General features: G+C 45.7%; 1 protein-coding gene across 1 annotated transcript in view; it reads right to left on the bottom strand.

Annotated features, from left to right (window-relative positions):
* TNFRSF21 (TNF receptor superfamily member 21) overlaps positions 1–25917 on the bottom strand; it is a 70176-nt gene that overhangs the window by 14487 nt on the left and 29772 nt on the right. Inside the window, exon 4 of the mRNA XM_045801924.2 lies at positions 7979–8244. Within this exon, the coding sequence (XP_045657880.1) occupies positions 7979–8244 (266 nt within the window). The remainder of the gene's footprint in view (positions 1–7978; positions 8245–25917) is intronic.

Raw genomic sequence — 25917 nt, 5'->3', positions numbered from 1 at the left:
GGCCTAGGGATAATAATCCCCATTTTCTCCGAGATGACCAACGGGCAAATTAAAGACAAAGACAAATTTGAATAGCCAAAAAGCCAGCAGTTAAACGTACAGCTGGTATTTGCCTCAACTCGCCCTCACTGTATTGCATTTCTGAAAATAGTTGGTCTCAGTCAGACCGTAGATAAGGACAGCTGCATCCTGCAGCTGGTCAACAAAAAAAAATCAGCGACTGTAGTTCCCTCCGCAGCAGAAGTAGTGGTACTGTCCTGGCCAAAACAGAATGCCCAGTGCTCTCGGCGCCGTTGAGATTCTCGCAGTTGATTATACAGAGCAAAGCCGTCCAGCCGCCAAACACTGTCTACTATAGTTGGGGGCGGGGGGGGGGGGGGGGGGAGGACTCTGTCTCTGGGACATAGGTCTCCTGCATGATTTCTGGAAGGGATCAAGAATCTCTAACAAAGGATCGTTCTGCTACACAGCAGCCCACAACAGCAACGGTGGCTTCAGGTCCACTAGTTAAATTATGGTGTCGTTTTACTCAATCTTTTTTTTTTTTTAAAGATTTATTTGACAGAGAGAGACAGCCAGCGAGAGAGGGAACACAGCAGGGGAGTGGGAGAGGAAGAAGCAGGCTCCCAGTGGAGGAGCCTGATGCGGGGCTCGATCCCAGAACGCCGGGATCACGCCCTGAGCCGAAGGCAGACGCTTAACGACCGAGCCACCCAGGCGCCCCTGTTTTACTCTATCTAATCTACTGGAAGGAGGGAAGGAGCAATAAGATACCCAACTCCCCTGCCTGATGAGCCCCAATTCTTTTTTATTTTTTTATTTTAAATATTTTATTTATTTATTTACTTATTTATTTATGGATGTGGGGGAGGAACAGAGGGAGAGAGAGAGAATCTCAAGCAACCTCTGCACTGATCGTGGAGAGCCCGACGTGGGGCTCGATCTCACAACCCTGAGATCATGACTTGAGTCAAAACCAAGAGCTGGATGCTTAACCAACTGAGCCAACCGGGCGCCCCCCCCCCCCCCCCAGGGACCAATTCTTTCCGTTTGTGAATCTCTGGTCAAAGCAGACAGCTGAAGTAACACTTTATAGTATTTTAAATTACTGTGGTTGTTTTTAAGATGATCATTTTTTAACGTACTTAAAATTCCTTTTCCATCTTTTATCCAAATGAGACAATAAAGGAATACTGAAATTCAAAACACAAATCCTGCCGAACCTAGCCAGTAAGCATCGCTTTCCTACCTCCCTTTCTTATATCGCGCAGTTTAACAAACCAGTACCTCATTTAATTCTGATAACCACTTGATTTCCCATGTTAAATAGAAAAATCTGAGTCCAAGAAATCATTTTCCCAAGGTTTTCCAAAGAGAAAAAACACAAGCCCACCCCCTCCAAGCAGGAGAAAAAAAGAAAAGAAAAAGATTACACTGGTGAAGCCTATTTGACTATAACAAGTCCAGGAAAGAAAAGAAAAGAGAGGAGAGGAGAGAAGGTGGGGGGAAGGGGAGGAGAGGAGGGGAGAGGAGGGGAGGGGAGGGGAGGGGAGGAGAGGAGAGGAGAGGAGAGGAGAGGAGAGGAGAGGAGAGGAGAGGAGAGGAGAGGAGAGAGTCAAACTAGAAACTCAGTTGCTCAATTTTGTTTCCCTTTTTCTGACAGCCAGTGAGAAAGCAGACCGTTATCTTCCCACATACCATCACCTTTGTTTCTCCACTAGAGGAAACACCCCCAGCCTAGGAACATTTGCTCAGGCAGTAAGGAATAAATATTTACCATGAGCTGGAATTTCCAGTTCTTGGGCACTGAACCCGGATGGCAAGCCTGACACTCAACTGTCCAGCTTAAGCTGTGCTGGAACTGGAAGTACCTCCCCACCCAACAGACAGTAACGAACCCCCGGAGTTCAGGACTTAAAGGATCCATTATGTGTATGAGAGTTGGAGCTACTTAGGAACATTCTTCCATCTCTCTTGCCTCTAGAGCTGGGAAATAATTGCAACTCTGAATAGTAAACATTCACCAAACACTTACTGTGGGACACAGGCAACTAATTCTCACAACAGCTCACAGGACAGGCACTAATGATGCCCCCATTTCCTCAGGGACAAACTGAGGCAGAGAGGCCAGGTAACTTACCAGAATGTTCCCAAAGTGATAAGCTGCCAGGGCAGGAATTTAACCTGGCACGCATCTTCACACTCATGTTCCCACTTAGAGCCATAATGGCCAATTAGCTGTACATCGAGCACCTTCCCTCCTTCCACCCTTTTGGATTTAGTCCCTTAAACTATGTAAGTATATATGCTTCTTCCATTCAACCGTAAGCTTCCTTGACGGCCCAGACCCTGTCTACACTCATCTTGGAGTTGCGTGGTGTCTGGTATAATACTGTCACCTAATTTGTTATGTAACATAGATACGAACATAAAATCACATCATCCCGCTTGCTCCTTAGCAGGGGAGACTTAAATCTAGACAGGAAAGCATCGAAAGGAAATGACAGTCAAACTAAATTCTCTTTTCCAGCTATCCTTCAAAAACAAAGGGCAGGTGCGCCTGGGTGGCTCAGCTGGAAGCATCCGCCTTCAGCTCAGGTCATGATCTCAGGATCCTGGGATCGATCCCCGAGTTGGGCTCCCTGCTCAGCAGAGAGCCTGCTTCTCCCTCTCCCTCTGCCTCCCCGCCCCCCGCTCATGCTCTCTTTCTCTCTGAGTTCTGTCAAATAAATAAATAAAATCTCTTAAAAAAGGGCAAATAGCGCAAGTTATTTATTTAGTTGGCATTTTCCAGACACAGGAAAAACAGCAGTTATTGCTGGAAACCTACACTAAGTATTCTTGAGGCCAAAGAAAAATGACCTCACACAGAAGTTGAAGTGGCAGAAAGGAATGAAGAATGACAGAAAAGATCAATACGCAGGTAAATCCATGTAAATCCTGACTGTGTAAAACCATAACAATTATGCCTTTTGGGGGCTAAGAAATGTGCAGTGTTAAAATTCATGACAATAAAAAAACAAAATGCGAGAGAAGGATGAATAGAATTAAAGTCTCCTAAGGCTGTTGTGCTGTTTGGAAACAGTAAGAAGTACACGCTCGGGAAACGTCTCCCATGATTTAAGTGTGCAAGTTGTAATCTCTATGGGGACCATGAAAAGTAAAGTAAAACATTTGTAACCAGGCAAAAGAGGAGGAAAAGTGGAATAATAAAAAATACTTGATTAATTCAAAAGAAAGCAAGAAAGAAGAGAAAAAAAGAGAGAGAGACAGGACAAATACAAAATGAATAATCAGATGCTAGATTTAAACCCAAATATATGAGTAATTACATGAGAAATGTAACCACACTGAAATTCTCTAATTCACTGACAAACAGTGTCGGACTAGATTTTTTCGAAACCTTAAGTATATGCTACTTACAAAAGACTTCCTTTAAATAAAGCCTCAGGGGGGAAAAATATCAAAGTAAAAGAATGGAAAAAAAAAAAAGAGATAGCATACCATTTGGAATGCTGTATTAGGGTTTTTAAATAGCTTTGGCAAAGTCCCAGTAACTTCCAACCATTGTCCCCCCGCTTTGCCACTTAAACCAAATGCTGGTGCCCTGGACGGGAAGAACGCATAGGATTCTGGAAGGCTTCAGACGCTGAACTGAAAACCACAACTTGTACCTCTGATAAAGAAAGAGTCAGGGAAGTGCATGGATAAATAAACTGGTACAATCAGACAATGGAATATTATTCAGAGCTAAGAACTGAGCCGTCAGGTCATGTAAAGACATGATGGAGCCTTAACAGCATGTGAGTTCAGTGAAAGAAGCCAATCCGAAAAGGGCTACAGACTGCATGATTCCCACTATATGACATTCTGGAAAAGGCAAAACCATGGAGACAGTAAAAAGATTAGTGGTTGTCAGGGGTGGGGTAGGAGGGAGAGAGAAACAGGCACAGCACAGAGGACTTTCAGGGCAGTCTCAATATTCCGTATGCTAGCATCATGATGGATATATGCCATTATACATTTGCCCACGCCTACAGAATACACAACCTCGTGAGCTCTAACGTATGGACTTAGGGTGATTATTATATGTCAGTGTAGGTTTCCCCTTGGTAAAAAAAATGTACCATTCTGATAAGCGTGTTGACAGTGGGAGAGCCTATGCATAAGTTGGGGCAGAAGGTATATGGGAAATCTCTGTACTTCCCTCTCAATTTTGTTTTAAACCTAAAACTGCTCCTAAAACCTTCAGTTTCCTTAAAAAAGGACTCAACGGTGCACCAAAAAGTGAATATTACTATATAATATTTTTAGTACATAAAGAAGTGTATTTCTTTAAAAAAAAAAAAAAGAAAAGAAAAAGGCAGACTCTAGATGTGTTTAATTAAAAAATGGCTAATAGACCACCATGGTTAATAACGGAGCAGCTGTTCCTGACAGAGGTGACTAAAAGGCACACCAGGCTAATCCTTTGAGTGGAACAGAGTGTGGGTGCTCTCAGGTTCGTGAATAGGAAAAAAAACATTAGCCATTTTCAAACATACACACACACAGTCATTTTTACACATTAAGGTTCCATTAACTCCTAGGGCCAAGTCTCAAGTCGCCAGCACTACCACAGTACAGAAAGACTACAAATCCATCATGAAGTGGGAAGAGTAAGTCTCAATTATGCCCCCCGCACTCTGTGTCTTGTTTGACTCAACTAATCTCAGAGACAACCTGCAGACAATTCCATACTGTGTGATTAGTAAGAGCTGGCAGGCAGAAATCCAGGCTCATTGGCTATTAAAATCAGAGTCGAGAGCTGGGTCCACAATGTCGCTAGACAATGATGGGCATTATTAAAACCTGGAGCGAGAAGCTTAATATCGGCTTCTTAGCCTCCGTCGTCACGCAGAGGCTACGCGAGAACCTCCGAGAAAGCTACGGGATGCACTGATGCCACGCTCCCTCATAAAATAAGTACTTCATTTATTCCTGGAATAAATTCATCATGCTCATCTTTCCACTTTATCAAACATTCCATTTAACCAAATCCTAACATTGCATCAACCACATTTTACCTCTCTTGTAAGTATCATCAAAAGTAGATATTAGAATCTTGTTGGCTATAGATGAGATAAGAGGAAAGAATTAAAGGGTCCAAGAGTTTGGCACTGGGGACTAGGTACTTTGTTGTTTTCTTATTCACTGACTCCGTGATTTTTGTTATGAGTCACTCTCCTTGATACGCAGTCTCCTCCACAGAGACTTTGGGCCCACCTTTCCCAGCACCTATGACAGCGCCTGGAATAAAGCAGGTGCTCAATAGATATGTATGGACCTCAACAGAATCATCAGAGAAACAAACAAAAGTCATTTGTTACAGTCAATACCCTACCACCATCCGCACTCCCCCCCAAAAGAGAAGTACCGCAAAGACCAGGACCAAATTCTAAATGCTGAGTGTACAACTGAAAACGAGACAGACTTGCAGAAGCCAAAAGCAAAGTAAATTTAGGAATTTTTTTGACAAATCTGATCTAACATCCCAAACCTCAGTCAACCCTGACAAGGAAGGATGGACTGTCACACAAACCACGATCTGCTCCCGAAACCGAAATGCGGGGGGCCTCCCTCTCTCCATGTAGCACAAGCAGAGCCCCACCTATCCTTTCCCTGGTGCCCCTTCAGCTTAGTCATCTGAAGAAATACTTTAAATCACAAAAGTAACATGTTTTCATTACAGAAAATAAAAAAAAAAGAAAAATTACTTCTAATCGTGCCACCTGGATTTAGTAATAACAGCATTAACATTTATGCTTTTCCAATTCCCCATGTTTACGTTTTCCCACGGTTTTACTTCTAATGAGAAGCCTCCTTTTCCCTTAAAAATTCATCATGCTCATCTTTCCACTTTATCAAACATTCCATTTAACCAAATCCTAACATCAGCCACATTTTATCTCTCTTGTAAGTATCATCAAAAAGCCCTAACGGCTTATTCTCCAGTATCTGGATCCTTCTTCAGGTCTGCTTATCCTACCAGCTTGTTCCTTAAAGTCGACATTCCAAGGAAGCCCATTCATGTTTGAGCCATACTTCTGGTATCTTTCTCAGGAAGTCACAAGACACTAGCGTGTGCCTTTGAATGTTTACCACTCCATCTATTCATAAATATTTTTTTTGGAAATTCCACATGTCGAAGAAGTTAAAAATACACCAGGAGTTTAAAGACCACTTTTGGCATCGATTAGCACCTATAAATTTTAACCAGACACTTAAAAAAAAGATCCACCTGATGGACGTTTACTTCCGTAGAGAAGAAAGACTACACTATTAGTATAAAAAAAATAAAGGCACTTGGACCTCTTCCATGTATAAAATCGAGTCCCTTGATGTACAAAATTTGGTACAGAATGGTCATGAATTAGAGTTGATGGGGAAAAGTCTCTCTCCAGCTCTTTAGGTAATGCGTTTAGAGCACTGGAGAATAACAGCGACAGAATGGCCTTTTAAATTAAGTGGGTTTTATCAGGTCTCGGTGGCAACATTTCCTTTACTTTGGAAATATATTCGGAAACTTTACTCGAAGTCTGTGAGACATATAAGTCAATATCCAAACGTGTACTTAATTCATGGCCTTTCAGGGACACGTACTATGATTAAGGAAAGAAACGAAGTAAAATCAGTTATGTTATGACCATAACTACCATTTGTAAAACACCTTCAATGCATCAGGCATCCCATGTACTTCATTTCTAATCTTAATTAGCCCGTTAAGGCTGGCTTACACATGAGAAAACAGAAGCAGAGAAAGCTGAAGGAACTTGCCCATCGTCAACCACCTAATAAGTGTCAGAGCCAGGATTCAAATCCAGTGCTGCCTGGCTCCCAGGGCAAAGCCCAGTGACCAGCGACTATCAGTAAATCACACTCCTGGGTCCCCTCAGTTCCCATCTGATATACAGATTGAACAAGCCCAGGAGAAAGGATCGCTCAGTCCTGTTACCCACTGCTGTCAGCACCAACTGCATCCCCAGAAGGTAAGACCGAGCTTCCCTAAACTGCATCACAAAAAATATCCTGGGGATTAGTGGGTGGGAGGGGAGAGAAGAGGAAAAAAAAAAAAAAAGTCTTCCTTCTTGGGTTTGTTCCAAGTGTGTTATGCAAAATGAGACTGTAAATGGGATAACAAGCAGCAGATCTGGCTGTACAGTCTGATGCTAGAACATCCCCCAAACACGATTCTCAGCTTTGCACATTAGCATCTTTAGGGAACTTCTTAAAAACTGATTTGTGGTCCTCCCCTTAGAGATTCTGATCTAACTGGTCTACGGTGGGGTCCAAATATCAGAATTCTTTTGAAGTTCCTAGATAGGGGCGCCTGGGTGACTCAGTCAGTTAAGTGTCTGCCTTCTGCTGGGGTCATGATCCCAGGGAACTGGGGTGGAGCCCCACATTGGGAGAGTCTGCTTCTCCCTCTCTCCCTCCCCCACCCCACCCCCCGCTTGTGAGCACGCTCACTCTCTCTCTCTCTCAAATAAGTAAGATCTTTTTTAAAAAAGAATAAATAAGATCTTTTTTAAAAAACACAGGTTAAAAAAAAATAAGGGGCGCCTGGGTGGCACAGCGGTTAAGCATCTGCCTTCGGCTCAGGGTGTGATCCCGGCGTTCTGGGATCGAGCCCCACATCAGGCTCCTCCGCCATGAGCCTGCTTCTTCCTCTCCCACTCCCCCTGCTTGTGTTCCCTCTCTCGCTGGCTGTCTCTATCTCTGTCAAATAAATAAATAAAATCTTTAAAAAATAAATAAATAAATAAAATAAAGTTTCTAGACGATTGTCATGGACAGCCACGGAGACCCACTGCCCTAGAAGTGCGTGTGTGAACCAAAACACCTAATATCAGTATTTTTCCTTATTATACATCCCTGGTAAAATCTGAGCACAGGACCGAAAGGTTTGTTGGAAAGACCAGCAACCCAGGTACATTACCTGGGCCGTATCTTCCATCAGTCCCCGAATCTTCTCCACGACATCGTTGCGCCGGTGCTGGCGCAGGGCGCTGATTAACTGGGCGAGGCTGGCCTCGGGCCCCCGGATGGTCCAGTGCTGCAGAGCGGCGTAGGCTCGCTCGTGGTCCGCCGTGTACCCGTTGGAGAAAGCAGCCACTTCTCTCTCACTGGCATTGCACAGAAACTGATAGATGTCCTTCCACTGGCTTCCCACTTGGGCTGCAACGAGTTTCAGGATGTCAATCCCTAAACCAGAGAAAAAATAAAATTAAAGACAAATACAGGCATGGGAGGGAAGGTCTTTATATATGGCTACTCTCTTCTCATGAACTAAAAAAAAAAGCAGCACACACTCCCATTGTTACACGTCAAAGGAATGGACCGCCTTCTCTGAGCACTCAGCATCCGCAGCCCCTCCTGGGGACTAATTAGGTTCCCTCCTGCAAATTTCACTTCCTGAATGTAGAGCCACAAGAAGGAGCGAATCCTAGAAGGACAATAAATAGCCCCGAAACAGCTGTTTTGAAAGCCAAACCCAAACAAAATCATCGGTGATTCCTTTGCTACTCCTAAAAACGAGTATAACCCCATAGAGGCCCCCAGACCAAAAAAGTGGTGATTTCATGAAATTAAGAAAAACGTAAGCCAAGGATTAAAACTGCCGTGGAGCTGATCCAGCACTGCCTGGGTGAAGGGTCTGCAGATTCTGGCAATAGTGTCCTTTAGGTCAACCAACAGTGTGCCCAGCCATTCCAGCCCCAGGGAGGCACTCCTGATGGACTTCTGGCTTCTGGCACTCTCATCCTATGCTCAAAAAGCAATTTTCTGATCTATTATTCAGTCCTGTAAGTTGACCTGTACAGTTATAATGGAGACAACAACCGAAATGACAGTATAATAACCATCACTATAGTCTCCCTGGTTTTATGTTAAGGCATTGGCTCTTGGAACATCTTTATAAACCACTAACATTCCAAGTGCACAGATAAGACAGGAACACCTAGAAAACTTGTGATTTGCCCAATATCACAAAGGTAGCTAGCTGGGTGGGAACTGAACCCAACTCACTGGACAGTGTATTCTACTGTCATTCTGGCTTCTCAGTCACTTGTAAACTGGATTGGTGTGGGTCTGCAGTATGCCGATCCGATGAGTGCAGGGTGAAATGCCAAGTCAAATCTCGAAGCTGCAAGCTCAAAATGAGCTCTTGGCACTGACCCTCTGTGAGGGGCAGCTTTCCCTGAGCAGCACGCTCTGGTGTCTTCCTCTTCAAAGCACCTTCTCTCTGCATTTGCACACTGGTTTTGCCCAAACTGATACATGGGGTCACAGAGAACCTCAGAGTATGGGATCTGGCAGCTTACCACACAGGGGGTGAGTCTTCTCAGCCAATACCATGATACCCACATGCCCAGATATCAGAGTTATAATAGTTAACAACGTCTTTAAAACACTAACAACGAAAACAAACAAAAAAAAAGGAGTCAAGTTTCCAAGTGAAGTAGGAAAAAAAAAAGAAATAAAAAAGAGAATAAAAGAGAAAAAAAAAAGAGAATAAAGAGAAGCTTCTTATTACAGAGAATTGAATTTTTCAATTAACTAGAGGTTAACCAGGGGAAAACAATCTTTTTTTGCTCCCATCAGTTGTTGGGGAAAATATCTATCAAGTTAGCTCTCAATTTTTGCCTAAGAAAAGAGCAATACTAATTCCAGAAGTTCCTTTGAAAATGGAGCATTTGGTGTTTCCCTCCACCTAAATCCTTACTCTGCCCGGCCAACCGGGAGAGGCAGAGGGTCTGCAAGAGCGCGTGCGCATCCTGAATCAACCACCCACAAATGGCATTTGAAAAATAAGTTCTTAGGAGAAGGTTGCTTTCCTGTCACTCTAAGAGTAGAATGCCACAGAATGAGGCATTACTGCACTTTTCACATGATTTTCCCTGGCAGTGTGAAACACACTTGAACCAGTTGCTTTTCAATTTTCAGGGCAATGTGTAGCCAGATACAGAGCTTGTGATTTCAAGTAACAGACGCCTTAAAAAAAAAAAAAAAAAAAAAAAATCCATGTCCTATTTAAAACCCTGCAGGTAACGTTAAGGAGCAAATCAGCTCTTTGTGATTGACGTGATAGGTTCTTCCAAATACCAAAAGGCATGTTAGTCCCTGAATCTTAATTTAGGTTAATGTGACGAAGGCTCACAGTGTCTTACATGAAAACATGACTGCATTTTCTTGTACATGGGACCTTTGCTTAAATCTTCATAATGCCGATGACAGTGTGGCTTTGGGCAAACCACTAACTGTCATGTCCATTTCCTCATTTGTACAATGGACATACTCACTATGGTCCCTGGGGATGAGCTGATTAACATTTTCTATAGAGTTGATTTATTTTTGGAAGTACCCCATCATTATGAATGTTCCATATACTGAACACTAAAACTTAAGACTAAATACATTTCTGATGCAAATACATAGCTTTATAGAGTAATTACAGAGTTTAAAAGGCTCAAACATAACAAGAGTTCCCTCTTCCAAAACCCAGTATTTATACTTTCTTTTCAGCCACAAAATAAAGAAAAAAGAGGAAAAAAGAAAAACACAAAGAATGGATACAATGAGATTTTTCCTTCAACCAACATTGACTGGAAGCTAAATTTAAGGCCCACAAATCAGGTCTCATCTTATTTTTTTTACTCTGAAAACATGGAGTCAATGCGCGGGAGCTGCCCCCGGGGTCAGCAATGTTCTTCTCCTCCCCCTCTCCCATGGCACAGTTGATAAATCTAAAGATGCCAGAGAGAACCAGGCTTCCAACATGGCTCGGGGTCACAACACTGCAGCAGGGGAGGGGCCCCTAAGCGTGCTGCACCTTGTCCCCACCCCACCAAAAGGGAAAGAAAAGCTTGCAGGGTATTTCAAGAATATTTGTTGAGCAGTCACTGCGGGTTACTGGGTTTGCTGGACTGATAACCCTTACAAAATCTGAATGCAGAAAGAATTTATCCCCGAGAAAATCAAGTAATGCCAATGAAACATAAAATGTGATGGGCTCTGAAAGCGTTCTTTGTTCAGAAAAAAGGTTTAGGCAAAACTAAAGAATACAACTACAGAGAAACGCGGCTCAGGTAATTAAACCAAATTAAGATAGTCACCTGGGGGCTGGGGGCAGGAGCTGGCGGTTACTGGGTAAAGAAACAGAAGAGACTTCAAAGGGAGTCACAAGGTTCTATTTGCTAAACTGGGTGCTGGGGACATGGGTCTTCCTCTTAGCTTATTACTTTATTATTGGTTCGCGGTCAGCTAGCTAGTTAATGGTGCCCCTGCTGCGGTTCATAGGGATGTGGTGCAGTACAGCAGCTTTATTATACGCCGGAATTATGAATGCACTCGGGCTTGGGTATGGTGTGTGTGCTTCTTCCTGGCCTGTCATTACTGACCAAGCAGATGCTGGGGAAGTTTTCTCTGGGGCTGAAAAGTTTATTTCTTTTCTTTAAAATTATGGTATGTAGGGGCGCCTGGGTAGCGCAGTCGTTAAGCGTCTGCCTTCGGCTCAGGGCGTGATCCCGGCGTTACGGGATCGAGCCCCGCATCGGGTTCCCTGCTCCGCTGGGAGCTTGCTTCTTCCTGCTCTGTCTGTAGCTCTGCTCTCTCAAACAAATAGATAAAAAATCTTTTTAAAAAATGAAGTATTTTGGGGTGCCTGGGTGGCACAGCAGTTAAGCATCTGCCTTCGGCTCAGGGCGTGATCCTGGCGTTATGGGATCGAGCCCCACATCAGGCTCCTCCGCTAGGAGCCTGCTTCTTCCTCTCCCACTCCCCGTGCTTGTGTTCCCTCTCTCGCTGGCTGTCTCTCTGTCACATAAATAAATAAAATCTTTAAAAAAAAAAAATTATGGTATGTACCCTAAGGGGGGGAAAAAAGAGAGAGAGGTCAACAAACTTTTTCCGTAAAGGGCAACAATAAACATATTAGGTTTTGAGTAGGGAGGTCTCTTGCAATTCCTGGGCTCCAGCAACATGAAATGGCCCATAGCTGTAATTCACCAACCCCTGAAACTGGTGCAATTTTAAAGGACCGTAGCTAAATTATCCAACGGAACAAAGATTTAGAAAAGCATTTTGTGAAAAGAAACACCCCTCCACACACACACAAGACAATGCAAGTTCCCACCCCCAATTATGAATGTGACACGAGGCGGAGCGAAATGGAGACCAACTCTCTGGCTGACAGAGTGCCCCGGTCCCCTGTCCCATCCGAGTTCCAAGTTTTCATTGAGACTGGAGACAGATGTTTTGAATCGATCTGACTCATGTAGCTGAAAGTGATGCCAAGTCTCTTTTTCCTTAGGTTGAAAAACAACATATCCCTCAACCCACCCAAGTGCTGACAGGAGTGTGGAGCTTAACTTTGCTTTTCCTGTGATGTCAGGTCCTAGAGCTCCGAGAATGAAGCTTTTAAAAGAAATCATCACAGGAGTCAAGCAAGCCCTTATCCACCAGACGCTGTTCTCGCCAGGAGCTGGTTGCGAGAGAAGGTCCCCCTGGCCCCAGGACAGAGCTTTTGAATTGCAAGGTGCAGGTAGTGGAAAGATCATGAACTTGGCCATCATGAGATATGGTTTCAAATGCCATGGCTTGTTAGTTGTGTGATCTTAGAAAATGACCACCTCTACAATTTCAGTGTCCACATCAATAAAATGACCCCACCACCTCTCATCCCATAGGGTAGGGAAGGTGATTTATGGGATCAGGTAGTAAAACCGGCAAGCCAAGAGCCTGAGTGCACATGGGTTTCGCTTCCTCCGTCCCCTCCACCTCTGCACGGATAAGTCATCACGGCAATGGACCGAAAAGGTGGCAGGAGTTTTCAGAGACATACGTTTTGGCACCAAGACTGTAGGTACTGAACAATGAAGGCAAGCGCCACAATCCTGGCTTCCTGTGCTGTTTGGAACCTCACCAGTACACGTCAGAAGGGGCACCACTACACAGAAGGGCCCCATCCACAGAAAGGCAAATGCCAAAGAAAAACACAGGCAGGACGTCCCATCAGTACCTGCTGCTGCCACTGCCCAGATCCCCCAGCAGGGAACTCAAGAACAGAGGCATGAGGTCATCAACCAGGCTATAGTGGAAGAAATGGCATTTTCTAGTGCATTCTAAAACCCTGAATTAGATATCATCTGGGTGACAACATTAATTTGAGGCCCATTTTTTTTAAGCTCCATGTCAGCACCAGTATGCAAAAAAAAAAAAAAAAAGAGAGTTTTACCTCTTTTCATAAAAACCTGAATTGACCTTTATAATCAGAGAAGGTATTAAGGTTCTTTCTTTTTAGAGATAAATATCTGAAATGAGGGTCATCCTTTTTTTTTTTTTTAAGATTTTATTTATTTATTTGACAGAGAGACAGCCAGTTAGAGAGGGAGCACAGCAGGGGGAGTGGGAGAGGAAGAAGCAGGCTCCCGGAGGAGGAGCCTGATGTGGGGCTCGATCCCAGAACGCCGGGATCACGCCCTGAGCTGAAGGCAGACGCTTAACGACTGCACCACCCAGGCACCCCTGAAATGAGGGCCATCCTTAAGAACCCATATTAAAGCCTCACTGGACGAGGGATGAAGGACAGTGATGACGGAGCCAGAGGAAACAAAGGCCGTCTATAACGCACAACACAGCACCCCGGTTCACACTCTGCACCGGGCTTTGCACAGAATGGGTGCATGGGAGAGATGAGTAGGTGATAAACTTTGTGATTCTCATCATTTAAAATATTCGAGCATTCCCACGGAATCTCCATACTTGTGAAATGTAAAGTCAGTTCTCATTACTCTCTTTCTAGAGAAAGAGAAGTAGAGAGACAAATAATGAGAACATTCCCATCGAGGCAATTAATACACGACCTCCTCCCAGGACAGATGACTCCATAGTTAGCCCTGGCGGGTTTCTCTACACACAGCAGTCTCCTGTGAGGTACGCAAGAAACAGGAGACAGTGAGCTCAAGATTCTCTGCCTTCTACCATCATCCTAATTCCTGACCCCCCAGACACTGCTCTTTATTAGCATATGCTGTGACCTCAGGCTTACCAACTGCAGGTACAGGGGCAAAGATGAATACAGCACGTTCAATGTAAGCCCAGAGCAATGTATGTCAAGTTCGAAATCTGAATACAAGCATGGCTTTAGCCTTCCTAGGATTGTTCTTCCCTATACAATGGCCATGTCCTCGTTGATGCCTTTTCTGACCACCTTCTGCCCAAGTGCCATGTCAACTTTGACTACCATTATCTCCAGCACCTCCTAGAGCCTAGGAATACAATGAACATCTTGAATGAATGAATGAATGAATGAATGAATGAGAGCCTTTTTTGTCAGCTTTCCCCTCTTGCCTTGACCCCTCTCCCCCACCTTTTATCATCTCATTAATCTCTGTAACTGCAGCCATTGAGAACCTGGGGGGCCACATGCCAACATACCCTTGTCGTGAAGCCATGCCAGATATCTCATGGGGTCATTGACGGGCAGAAGCTGGGCTTCCTGGCACAGGAGCCCAGTTCTCATGGAAGCGCCTCTCCCTCTGGTGGTGCCCTCCTACCCATGAGGGTGGTCCACCACATCCACGTCCGGCACCAGAGGAAAAGTCTCCTGGGTTCTGCCCCTGCAGGGAGACGCTGTCTAGACCAAGGTCTGTCTGGCCCGATTACACAGTAAGTGTTTCTAAAAGCAACAAGCCCAAAACAAGCGCATGTGTTTTGTAGTAACCGGTATATCACAGGATGATTTAAAAATGAGCTATGAACAGGGATCACTCCCAATGCCTCACATGGGAACCTGCTTTATCAGCGCCTGGGAGCTCAGAATGCCCCAAGTTAAAAATATTCCTTCCCTAGTTGAAGCACAAATGTTAAAGGAACTGCTTAGACTTCATTTTAACCGAAAAAGTGACTTCTGAAGCAGAATGAATCACTAGCTTATTGAAGGTTCAATGGGCAATCATCGTAAGCTCAGATGAATCCCATAAGCTACGAAAAACCCACTGTGCAAAGGTCTCATAAAGCTAATGCTGGACTGTTTACCAATGACAAGTTCTATCAAAACAGCAGACAATTTTCCAGATGGGAAAAACAGATACCGCTGGTGCTATGAGGAAAACCAATAACCCTTTATTTCATTCCATGGAGGAAAACAAAAAGCACGAAGCCAAAAATGCCTCCTTCCTCCTGGTCTTAGTCTGTGTCTGAAGCTGTTCATTTATTTATCCAACAAAAATGCATGGAACAGTGACTCCACCCCTGACACTATTCAGGGCACTGGGGCCATGGGAGGACAGAGAGCAAAACCAAAGCCTTTTCTCATGAAGCCTGCATTCTACTGGGAGACACGCGAAGTCATAAAATCTTTAGTGACAGATAGTGAAGCACGCTAAAGAGAAAAACAGAGCAGGGATGGGGGATGGGAGGGCAGAAATGCCATGTTAGAACTGGGGCCTTCTCCCTCATATCTAAAAGAAGGCCTCGCTGAGGTAACATTTGAATCAAGACCTAAAGGACGGAAGACAGCAAGTCATGCAGGTATGTGAGGGAATGGACCCCCAGGCAGAGGGAACAGCAGGTCTGGAGGAAGGGAGGGCGGTGGCATGCACCAGGAGGAGCAAGGAGGCTGGTGTGGCAGAAGCCAGTGGGCAAGGGGGAGGGTGACGGGGGTCACAGGCTGAGAGACAAACGGGGAGTATGGACTGCGCTAGGTCTTGAAGCTTCTACTCTGCTTTCAACAAAAAGTCACTGGAGACTTTCAAACAGAGTCTCAATGTCTCAGTCTTGAATGGCACCATCTGACTTCCATTTGGGCAGGATCCTTCTGGCTGCTGTGTCAGGGATGCACGGAATACCAGTCAGAGGCCACAGCCGTCATCCAAGGAAGGGGACTGACTTCCTTTGGGCCAGAGGGGCCCTAGTGGAAATGATAGGAAATGGTCAACTTCTGTATATATTTTGAAGGAAGAGCTGATGGGGTTTGCTACCGCGATTGCTAACTATGGGGTGCGAGAGAAGGGAAGGAGGAACTCTCTAACATTCTGGCCTGAGCAACTGGAAGGCTGGAGGGGTGTCTTTCTGCAATGGGTGACTGACGTGGCGTTGTGGTTTGGGATTTGGCTTAAACATCTTAGGTGTCGAGCATCTAGACCTCTGGGTCAGTCACGCAAGGGAGAGGATGTTCACATGTTGCATCTGGGTACAAGAACCAGGCTGGATCTACGCACTTGGGAATCACCAGCAGACAAGACGGTCTTTAAAGGTCTGGGTCCCCACGGGAGGGAGAGGGTGCAGGCAGAGAAGAGGTGCAAGTCCTCTGCCCTGGGGCTGTCCACTGAACACAGGTCAAGTGAAAGAGGAGGAACCAGCCTAGGAGATGGAGAAGGAATAGCAGAGAGGTGGAAGAAGGACCAGCAGAGAACCATGTCCCAGAGGCCAAGGTAAGGAAGTGTTTCGCGGAGAAGGAAGTCAAGTGTGTTCAATGCTGCCAACAGGGCAGGCAGAGGAACCTAAACTGACAGCGCGGTTAGAATCACGTTGTCAGACTCTACGGAAAAGACGCAAGACTGTGGCTAAGATACAGCCATAGTTCACGGATTCTAAGACATCTGAATGTGTATTTGAATCGAGGCCTTTTCAGAGCTTGGTTCCGGTGGGTTTTCTTCCTTAGTGGAACAGAAAAAAATATGTCACCATCAGTGGTGTCTCGGATTTGATAAAATATAGTAAGTCATTATTTTTTAACATATAAACTTGAACCCACCTATTTTTTAAAAGCCGACATACCATCGACACACTGAACGTGTCAAATTCTGGGCGTACCCTACAATGTTAACAACCGGTGACTCTGAAGAATGACCCACAGAAATCCAGAAACTCCTCCTCGGCAGAATCTGCTTACATAACACCTGACCAGGTTGATTCAAGGGCACTCATTTTTAAGGATTTTTTTATTTCTATTTGTATTTTAGCCCTATGTGAGGAAAACGCTAATTTGACTTTCAACATCCCAAATACCTTAAATTCAAGTTAGATACACTTGATAAATTTTAGTTAGATAAATTACAAAATAAAATACGCATTTAAAAATAAATACCTTCCGGGGCGCCTGGGTGGCACAGCGGTTAAGCGTCTGCCTTCGGCTCAGGGCATGATCCCGGCGTTATGGGATCGAGCCCCACATCAGGCTCCTCCGCTAAGAGCCTGCTTCTTCCTCTCCCACTCCCCCTGCTTGTGCTCCCTCTCTCACTGGCTGTCTCTATCTCTGTCAAATAAATAAATAAAATCTTTAAAAAAAAATAAAATAAAAAATAAAAATAAAAATAAATACCTTCCCCCTAAAGCCTAGAGGAAGATGTCATCGGTGGGTGAGCCCGGGCCGGGGGGGGGGGGGGGACAGCAGCCTGTGACACCCAAGGGCAAAAGCCCCTCTCTGGCCGCTTTGTGCACGAGATAATGCTTTTTAGGCTGCAGTGATGAAAAGAGGCTTTTCTCTTGCAACAGTTCTGTCTGCTGTATAATCCTCAGACATCCTCAGAGCTTAAACAGAAAGGTGCTGCCTGTTGGAAGTGGCATCCCTGGACGCAGAGGTGGAGAAGGCAGGGGGGTGAGGGGTGAGGGGGGGAAAAAAGCCTCTTCCAGCCGCTGGAAAATCACTGCCATAGGGCAGCCCTGGGAACCGGACAAAGGACACAGCAGCCTCCTCAGTGAACCAGCCCACTCCCTTCAGCCCAGCTTCCCGGTGTTTACACTTCAAGTCTACTTCCCAGAGGAAATTTGGGCTGACAAGGAGGTGACCGTCTGGAATTTTTAGTCGAGGAGGCTTCGGGCAAAGAAGGAAGGTTTCTTCGGTTGCAGCTGTCTGCTGTCTGGGGCTGAGAAAACCACCAAGTTCAACAGATGTGACTTCCGATTAGCAGGACTCCAGCACCTCTGACTTACATGTCACAGCCTTTCTTTTTACAAGAACCCTCGGAGCCTTGAGCCCATTGGGTATCTGGCTTTCGAATGTTCCCCTTCCAAGCAATCGAAGAAAAAAGCGAAAAGGAGGAAATCAGTGTGATTTCTACAAAGGACAACTCCTTGCTGAGGACAATATTATAGCTGTTCTACTTCAGGACAAGCTGGGCTTTGCTAAGGGAAATATTTTCTTAATGGAGCATGATTCAAAACAAAAACCAACCATAGAAACCTAGACATTTCTAGCCTCGGGTGATTCATGGGAAATCCAGACTGTAAGAATCAAGGGGCAGTATCTAGAGTCAGACTGGTGACCAAGTTTAAAACCTGGCTTTGCCACTTCCTAGCTGTGTGACCTGGAGTGAGTGACTCCCTCTGCCTCAGTTTCCCCATCCGTAAAATGGTGATGATAGTGGCCTACCTCCCAGGATTATAGAAATTAGGTTAATATTTAGAAAATACTTAGAGCAAGATATGGCGCTCAGTCAGCATAAGCCTTTGTTGAAGAAAAGTAAATAAAATGGCAGCAGAGACCTTTCTTATAAGGTTAGAAAAATATACTTCATAATCACTGTGTAACAGGTCATCTTTGCATCCCAGAGTCACTTTGTGATCTTGCCTACATCTGTACTAAGAAACACTCCACAATGTCACTTTGGGGGTGAGGGGAGGAGTGGAGAAGTACTTATTATCAAATTCCTAACACACCTCATTTTTTCTCCTCTGAACGCTGCACGGAATAGTTTTCATCATTCAGTTGAAATGTTTTACGTCATTCCTAAGACCTGATGGAAGAGAATACTGATACTGTTCAAATACATGTGGGGCACAGCTTCCGCTTACTCAGTGTCTGTCCCCTAACCAGTCACTGCAACCTCGGGCAAAGATTCATGCCAGAAACACCATCCCAACTGGACTGCATCCCTGGAAAGAGGAGGAAGTCTGCAGAGCTGGGAATCCAAGAGAAGGCTTTCCTTCACAACCCCCACAAAGACCTATTCTCCCACACCTGACCCATCCTAAAGGAGAAACCACAATTTGCGAAGAAAGGAAACACATTTCCTAAGCCTATCGTTGGGATACATAAGGACCTAGAAACAAGAATGCTGTTCTTGAGTAAAACCTAAAGACAACACAGATGAGAAGGGATAGGTTTTGCGTGTCTGCCAGGTAACGTGGGACGACGTCGTGTACCGCTTTGCTTGAGCAGTGGCTTGTGGACAGGGGACAGGACGAAAGAAACAAAAATATATTACCAGAAACCGTCCATGCCTAAAATGCTGCTCAGTTCAAGGACTGTGTCTGAACTTTTTAAATAAGAACACAAGCAAATTATGTCCCGGTTCTGAAGCAGCACTGTTTCCCCAAAGAATAGTCTTTACACCCAGAGTAGGATATCAATCTTATACAAGTAAAGTTATGCAATCAAGTTATGCAAATAAGAGGTTTAACCACCAAGCCAGCTGGTCCGCACTTGAACTTCATCTGAGGGTTTCAAGCCTGAGATACAGAAGCAGTTTGGTTGCGGACTGTGTTTAACTTCACCGTTCAGTTTCTGCAGCACTGAAGGATAGGATTTTAGAATGGAAGATGTTAGAGATGCTTGAATCCAAGACCTTCGTCATACCAGTGAGCACCACCAGGCCCCACGAGCTCCCTCCCTTCTGCATGGCTTCCCTCACAGCCAACGCTGCCCCACTGCACCTGCCCCCTGACTGCTCCCCCTTCCCTTGGCCCCAGGCCCCCCTATCGCCTCCGCAGTGCTCCTCCCGTGCTCCTCCCACCACGGAAGCAGGCTGGGTGAGCAGAAATTCTTCATCTCACCCTCGAGAATACTGAGAACCAGAGGCCATGTGGCACACTGTCAGTTCCTTTCAAGCTGTTTTTGTACTGCTCAATCGGGCCTTGAGGCATGTTATGGCCAACGTTCTTAACATAGATGTTTTCTCTGCTGCCATTTCTCCTGGCCCCTAGGACTCATTAAGTCTCACCCTTAATGGAGTTCTACTTGTGTTGAACAACAGATACAACTGTCCCTCCACCCTGACCTCAGCTCTCCAAGAATGCTTAGTACAGCTCAGCTTCCTGACCTTCCCGTGAGGAAAGAGAGAAAGAAAAAGAAGCCGTGGGGCGCCTCGGTGGCAGAGCGGTTAAGCGCCTGCCTTCGGCTCAGGGCGTGATCCCGGCGTTATGGGATCGAGCCCCACATCAGGCTCCTCTGCTGGGAGCCTGCTTCTTCCTCTCCCACTCCCCCAGCTTGTGTTCCCTCTCTCGCTGGCTGTCTCTCTCTCTGCCAAATGAATAAATAAAATCTTTAAAAAAGAAAGAAAAAGAAGCCGCGCTGGCACCTTGATCAATATTACCTATGATCTCATTCGATCTTCAGAAACAAACCCAAGAGATGAGAGTCATGTCCACATTCCAGACAGAAAAACTAAGGACAGTTTCAGTAGCTCAGCACCGTTGCCTAGTGAGAGCTGAAAGTCAAAACCCAGGTCAGTCCGACCCGCCCGCCCTCACCACTCACTGCACCACGCTGCCTCCTGGGACTAAAGCAGTGTTACCAACTTACTCCCCTTCGTGGCATCATAGAAAAGGAGACAAATGGAAATAAAGGGGAAATCTGTTACAACGACATATTTACAGTGGTCTAGGTTTCAACTGTCTGCCCACACCCCACCCCTCCTCCTCCCAACAATGGAGACACACAAGTGAGCAGCAGTGTTGCACACCAGTTACCAGCTGAGTGCCAGTCCTGGCCCACCATGGGCTTTAGGTGTGACCTTTGTCAGGTCACGTAACCCTTCTGTGCCTCTACGTTCTTAATATGTAAAATGGGCACGATCCTGACATTAGAAGGTTGTTCAAAGAATTAAGTAAGAAAGTACATGTAAATCCCACAGAATAGTGCCGGGCACACAGTAAGCATTCAATAACCATGAAGTATTATTTCTCTCTCTCCCCCCAAACCAGTGTGTCAATAATAAGGCCTTACCCTGGTTCCCTTGGAGCAATTTGCTTATAGAATAATCCTGGACAAGGACATCTTCAAGTAAAACTGAGTTCAAGTCAGAGAATGTCAAGAGCAACCAGGAAGGTGCTCAAGTGCCTGAGAGACAGGCGAAGAGGGTGTAAAGAAAGGATAAGTGAAGGGGGGGATGATTTTGCCTCTTCAAGGTCAAGGTGGGAAGGTTCCCTGTAGATTCTGAGAGTTAAGCATTTCTTTCCTTTCACCTGCAGCCAAGATCTAATTCATCCCCAGCCATCAGCTCCTTTACCTCCTCCCGTCTGAAATAATCCAATTAAGATGGTCGGCAAAAGCAGCCAAGCACCCCCACCACCTCAGGCCCCCGCTGAATGACCACCTAGGGACCATCACCATTCCCATGAAGGCAATCCAGGGAGAAACATGCCAAAGGATGTCCCCTTCGAAACACGCCTTCAACTCTCTCTCCCTCATCCACTCCTGAGTCCCTGAGGCCAAAGGTTCTAGCTCCCCCAGCCACAGCCTTCAGTAGCCTCCCCAGCCACAGCCTTCAGTAGCCCCCCCAGCCACAGCCTTCAGTAGCCCCCCCAGCCACAGCCTTCAGTAGCCTCACAGGCAAACAGCCTCTCCATTTTGTCATTCAAGAAACTGTAGTAACTTGCTTTCAAACCACGATAGCCTCTGTTCTGAGCAGAACCCTGTGGTCCTCTGAGCAGAGAGGCAACATGGGAAATTAAAAAAGCACTGTCGCAGGAGTCAGGAAACTCAGTCCTAGTCTCTTCTCTAACCCTACTGGCCACGTAACCTTGGGCAAGGCACTGTTCTTCCCTGGGACTCAGTTTCAGCTTCTGTAAAATGATGGATTAGACACACACACACACACACACACACACACAAAACACACATCCCCCCCAACACACACACAATGCTCCATGATCTCCAACTTGAGGCTCTCCCCAAAGAAAACTAAAACGAATACCTTTATGTTACTAAAGCCTAGTCCTAGGACAGTATCTTGAACTTGGTGTTCACATACATATAATTAAATGAAAAATAACAGAAGTTAAGCAGTTTAATAATGAGTCATGTTTGAAATTTCCTAATTTTTTCTTTTTCTTTCTTTTTTTTTTTTTTTTGCCTTGGGATTCCTTCAAGGTAAACCTGGTTACAAACAGGAAAAGCTTACTTCAGATCCTATAGTCCCCTACTTCAGCCAAAGAATCAGGCAGATTGACCACTGAGTTTCTCTTTAGGAAAATAACTCAAGATCTGGACAACAACTCTCAAATAGGAGATAATACAGCAAAAGACCAAAAAGAGAGGGAGAAACATGTAACTAAGAGGGAGAATAGCTCCTCTCCAATCTAATATCTCTCACAGCATTTTTCCCTGGAGACATTCATGGCTGTCCTGACAAATCCTGTGGCCAAGAGCCCTGCCTGGGCCTCTGGAGTGCCTGGCAGGGCACCTAGCCTGTTCCCTGCAGGTGAAACCAGACTTGGACATTGCTTTCTGGAAGTGAAATAAAATCTTTCTGTAACCATGGCCTTCCACTCTTGTATGAGTGATATTTCCCCCATCCTCAAGGATTACTGTTGGATTATCTTGTAAAATTTCAAGCACAAAGTCCCAACGAATTACAAAGAAACATGGATCTGTGGTCAACATGTAATTTAATAACTCCTTTCTTTAAATTAATTAATTTATTTATTTGACAGGGAGAGAGTGAGAGTGGCAGGCAGTGGGAGAGGGAGAAGCAGGCTCCCCACTGAGCAGAGAGCCCAACGTGGGGCTCGATCCCAGGACCCTGAGATCATGACCTGAGCCGAGGGCAGATGCTTAACTGACTGAGCCACCCAGGCGCCCCTGGAGACAGTAACGCTCCCACTAACGAGCTAATAAGAATACATGAAAGTTAAAGAAGGTTTCAGTATAGCAAAAGTCTGAGCTTCTTTACTGATCCTTAGGTAGACTGAGAGGAAAGTACTGCCTGAACACACGTATGGTAGAAGCTGCCTGCTCTTGACCGGTGGATATGAGCTGCTGGCCTCCCGCCGGCCAGGACGAGTCGAGGAACTTTTCCAAAACAGGAAAGCATGGACCAAGTATGCCCTTCTGGTGAGCGGTGCAAAGCTATTCTCAGGAATTCTGTTGTGCCCGGGGCTCCCTGGCCCACATAGGAGGAGACCAAGGTCTCCCTCAGCTTAAAAATTCAGAAATGCATGAGAACGTTGGACACAGCTTCTCCACTGCAAGCGAGGTGACACACTTGAAGGGACTAAAAGACCCAAAAGTCGTTCTCTAATAGCTGCTCAATCTCTACCATGCTACAAAAAGTCACACTCTCTCTAAAAGCATGTGCAGTCACCGCCCGTTCTGCACCTCCCCAACTCTGGGTCCTGACTGAAGTGGAAATCTTCCTGCCCTGACCTTGCTCTATAGTGAGCACAAGGGAAAGCTCTTCTGTGTGGCGGCGAGCACACAGACAGTCCCTCTTCGGCATCAGTTTGGGGTTAAGCCTGGCCTCTTCCCTCTGCCTGGCAGCCCCTGTACTCCACTCTACAGCACCCCGCAGGGTCAATCAGGGCAGTGTCTCCTGGGACAGGCACAGGCGGGACAGCAGTGTAACTCGGTTACAGCAAAACGGTCACATACATCAAAATCGGGTGACCCTGTTGTGAGAGGTTCAAGTTTCCTCATTTTACAAACAAGTTGAGATTCAGAGAGAGCTAGCCTTCTGCTGGGGATCATGCAGCCCTTTAGTAGGAGAATCAGACGTGGACTTCAGGTCTCATAGTCCATTTCATTTCTGCTGCCACGGCTCCTCCTGTGGACTGCAAGCCAGACTCTGAAGCATGAGCCCATGGGTCCGCTCAACCAGCTCATACGTGTTAAAAGGACTGCATTTGGGAGATCCTTACTACCCTGTGTAGCAATCCAGGGTGCCTCCCTTCCAACTCTCCTCCACGGGCACTATTCGGGCACTGAACTAAGAAGATGTTCATGACCATTCACTCTCTGGGTTTCTCTCTGGAATCTACAGCTGGTTGTGTCTGTCGACTGTCCCTCTTGGCCCCTCTCTCCACTCAAAGTGTATCTGTTCCCTGAGCAAACAGATGAACGGTAGGCGGACAGATTGCACCCAAGCTACTGTCTCTCCCCCTCTATGGCTCCAGTTTGCCTGAGAGACATGTTGTAGCAAGTGCATGGCTGGTACCTCTGTGGGGTAGACCCACAGGGTAAGACTGGGATTGCCTGGTAAAAACTAGTATTTTCCAGGAGGAGACGAAGGAAGAATGGAGTAATTTTTAAGCAAAATACAGGACAACTGCCACCTTTTCCTCACTCCCACATGTATCTGACTGTCCTGTTTTATAACTCAAGCCTTCAGCAGTCCGCAGACTAGAGAAGAGTTACTGCTAAATATAAGGAGGGGCTCTAGGGGCGTCTGGGTGGCACAGTCGTTAAGCGTCTGCCTTGGGCTCAGGGCGTGATCCCGGCGTTCTGGGATCGAGCCCCACATCAGGCTCTTCCGCTACGAGCCTGCTTCTTCCTCTCCCACTCCCCCCGCTTGTGTTCCCTCTCTCGCTGGCTGTCTCTCTCTCTGTCGAATAAATAAATAAAATCTTTAAAAAGAATTCAAATATTCTTTTAAAATGTCATTTGAGGGGTGCCTGAGTGGCTCAGTCGTTAAGCGTCTGCCTTGGGCTCAGGGCGTGATCCCAGCGTTCTGGGATCAAGCCCCACATCAGGCTCCTCCGCTGGGAGCCTGCTTCTTCCTCTCCCACTCCCCCTGCTTGTGTTCCGTCTCTCACTGGCTCTCTCTCTCTGTCAAATAAATAAATAAAATCTTTAAAAAAACAAATAAGGAGGAACTCTAGCGGCTAGAACTCAAGCTATCCAAGAAGAGCCAGACCGCTTCCTTAAGTTCAGTCGCATGCATTATGAAGGAGAATACTTCTGCCTTTCTCATGGTCATTCTTGCTGTGAGTGAATCAGGAAACAAACCGAGAGATTACCAGAGAGGACAGAGGTGACGATGAGTCATCTCCACCACCATCACTGCTCTCATCTCCGCTAGCACGTACCATGCGGCCAGCGACGTGCGGAACACTGGGCACACAGTCCCTTAGGTAGTTCTCACAACTAACTGTGTTCTATTATGATTCCCATTTCATCCGCAAGGAAAATGAGGCACAGAGTGGTTAACTAATTGGACCTTGACCACACAGCTAGTAAGTGGAACCAGATTCCAGAGTCTTTGCTCTTAAGTGCCTATGACAACACCTTTTTTTTTTTAACCTTCTACACAGAGGCCCAGAGAAGTAAAAGGTCTTCACCGAAATGAACAGGGAATGGAAAATCTAGAATTTGCGAGCCCAGGTTTATTGCTGTCATTTCGAGGTTGTGACACTGCTTTCCTCCCAAAGCCCCCTTACCTCCACTGCCCCTGCTGCTCTCACCTCCGACCCAACCACAGGACTCCCACAGCCTTCTCTGCTTAAGGCCACCCACCGGACTAAGCCACTCCCATTCTGCTTCAACACAAGCATTGGAGCGTTCACAAATTAGCAGTTTTCTCTCTCTTCACATCACCAGCTCCCCAGGGTCCGGGGGCCAAAGCGTTCCACTTCGAAGAAGAAAATCAGATGGCGGAATATCAGCAGTTTTTTGTAGCTGTTTTTCAATATTTTAAAGCACTGCTGTCATAGAAGACTCCTTCAGCTCTGAATAATAATTCTTGGTATCTATGGCACTTTCGTGTCAAGAACCCACCTTAAGATCTTTATGTTAATTCCCAAACACCAAATATTATTGTAAGTCAAACGGAAAAAAAATCCAATAGTTCAATGGGTTGAAAACAATCCAACCTGGAAAAGGATTAAGTGGATTAATTAGTTCATGGTCGCTCTAGACTAGTGTTATCTCTTTTTTTAATT

Source organism: Ursus americanus, chromosome 29 (assembly GCF_024610735.1).
Source record: "Ursus americanus isolate L20-20 chromosome 29, mUrsAme1.1.p, whole genome shotgun sequence".
NCBI classification, from domain to species: Eukaryota; Metazoa; Chordata; class Mammalia; order Carnivora; family Ursidae; genus Ursus; species Ursus americanus.
The sequence above is the reverse complement of the archived record's forward strand: the minus strand, read 5'-3'. Positions and strand labels throughout refer to the sequence as shown.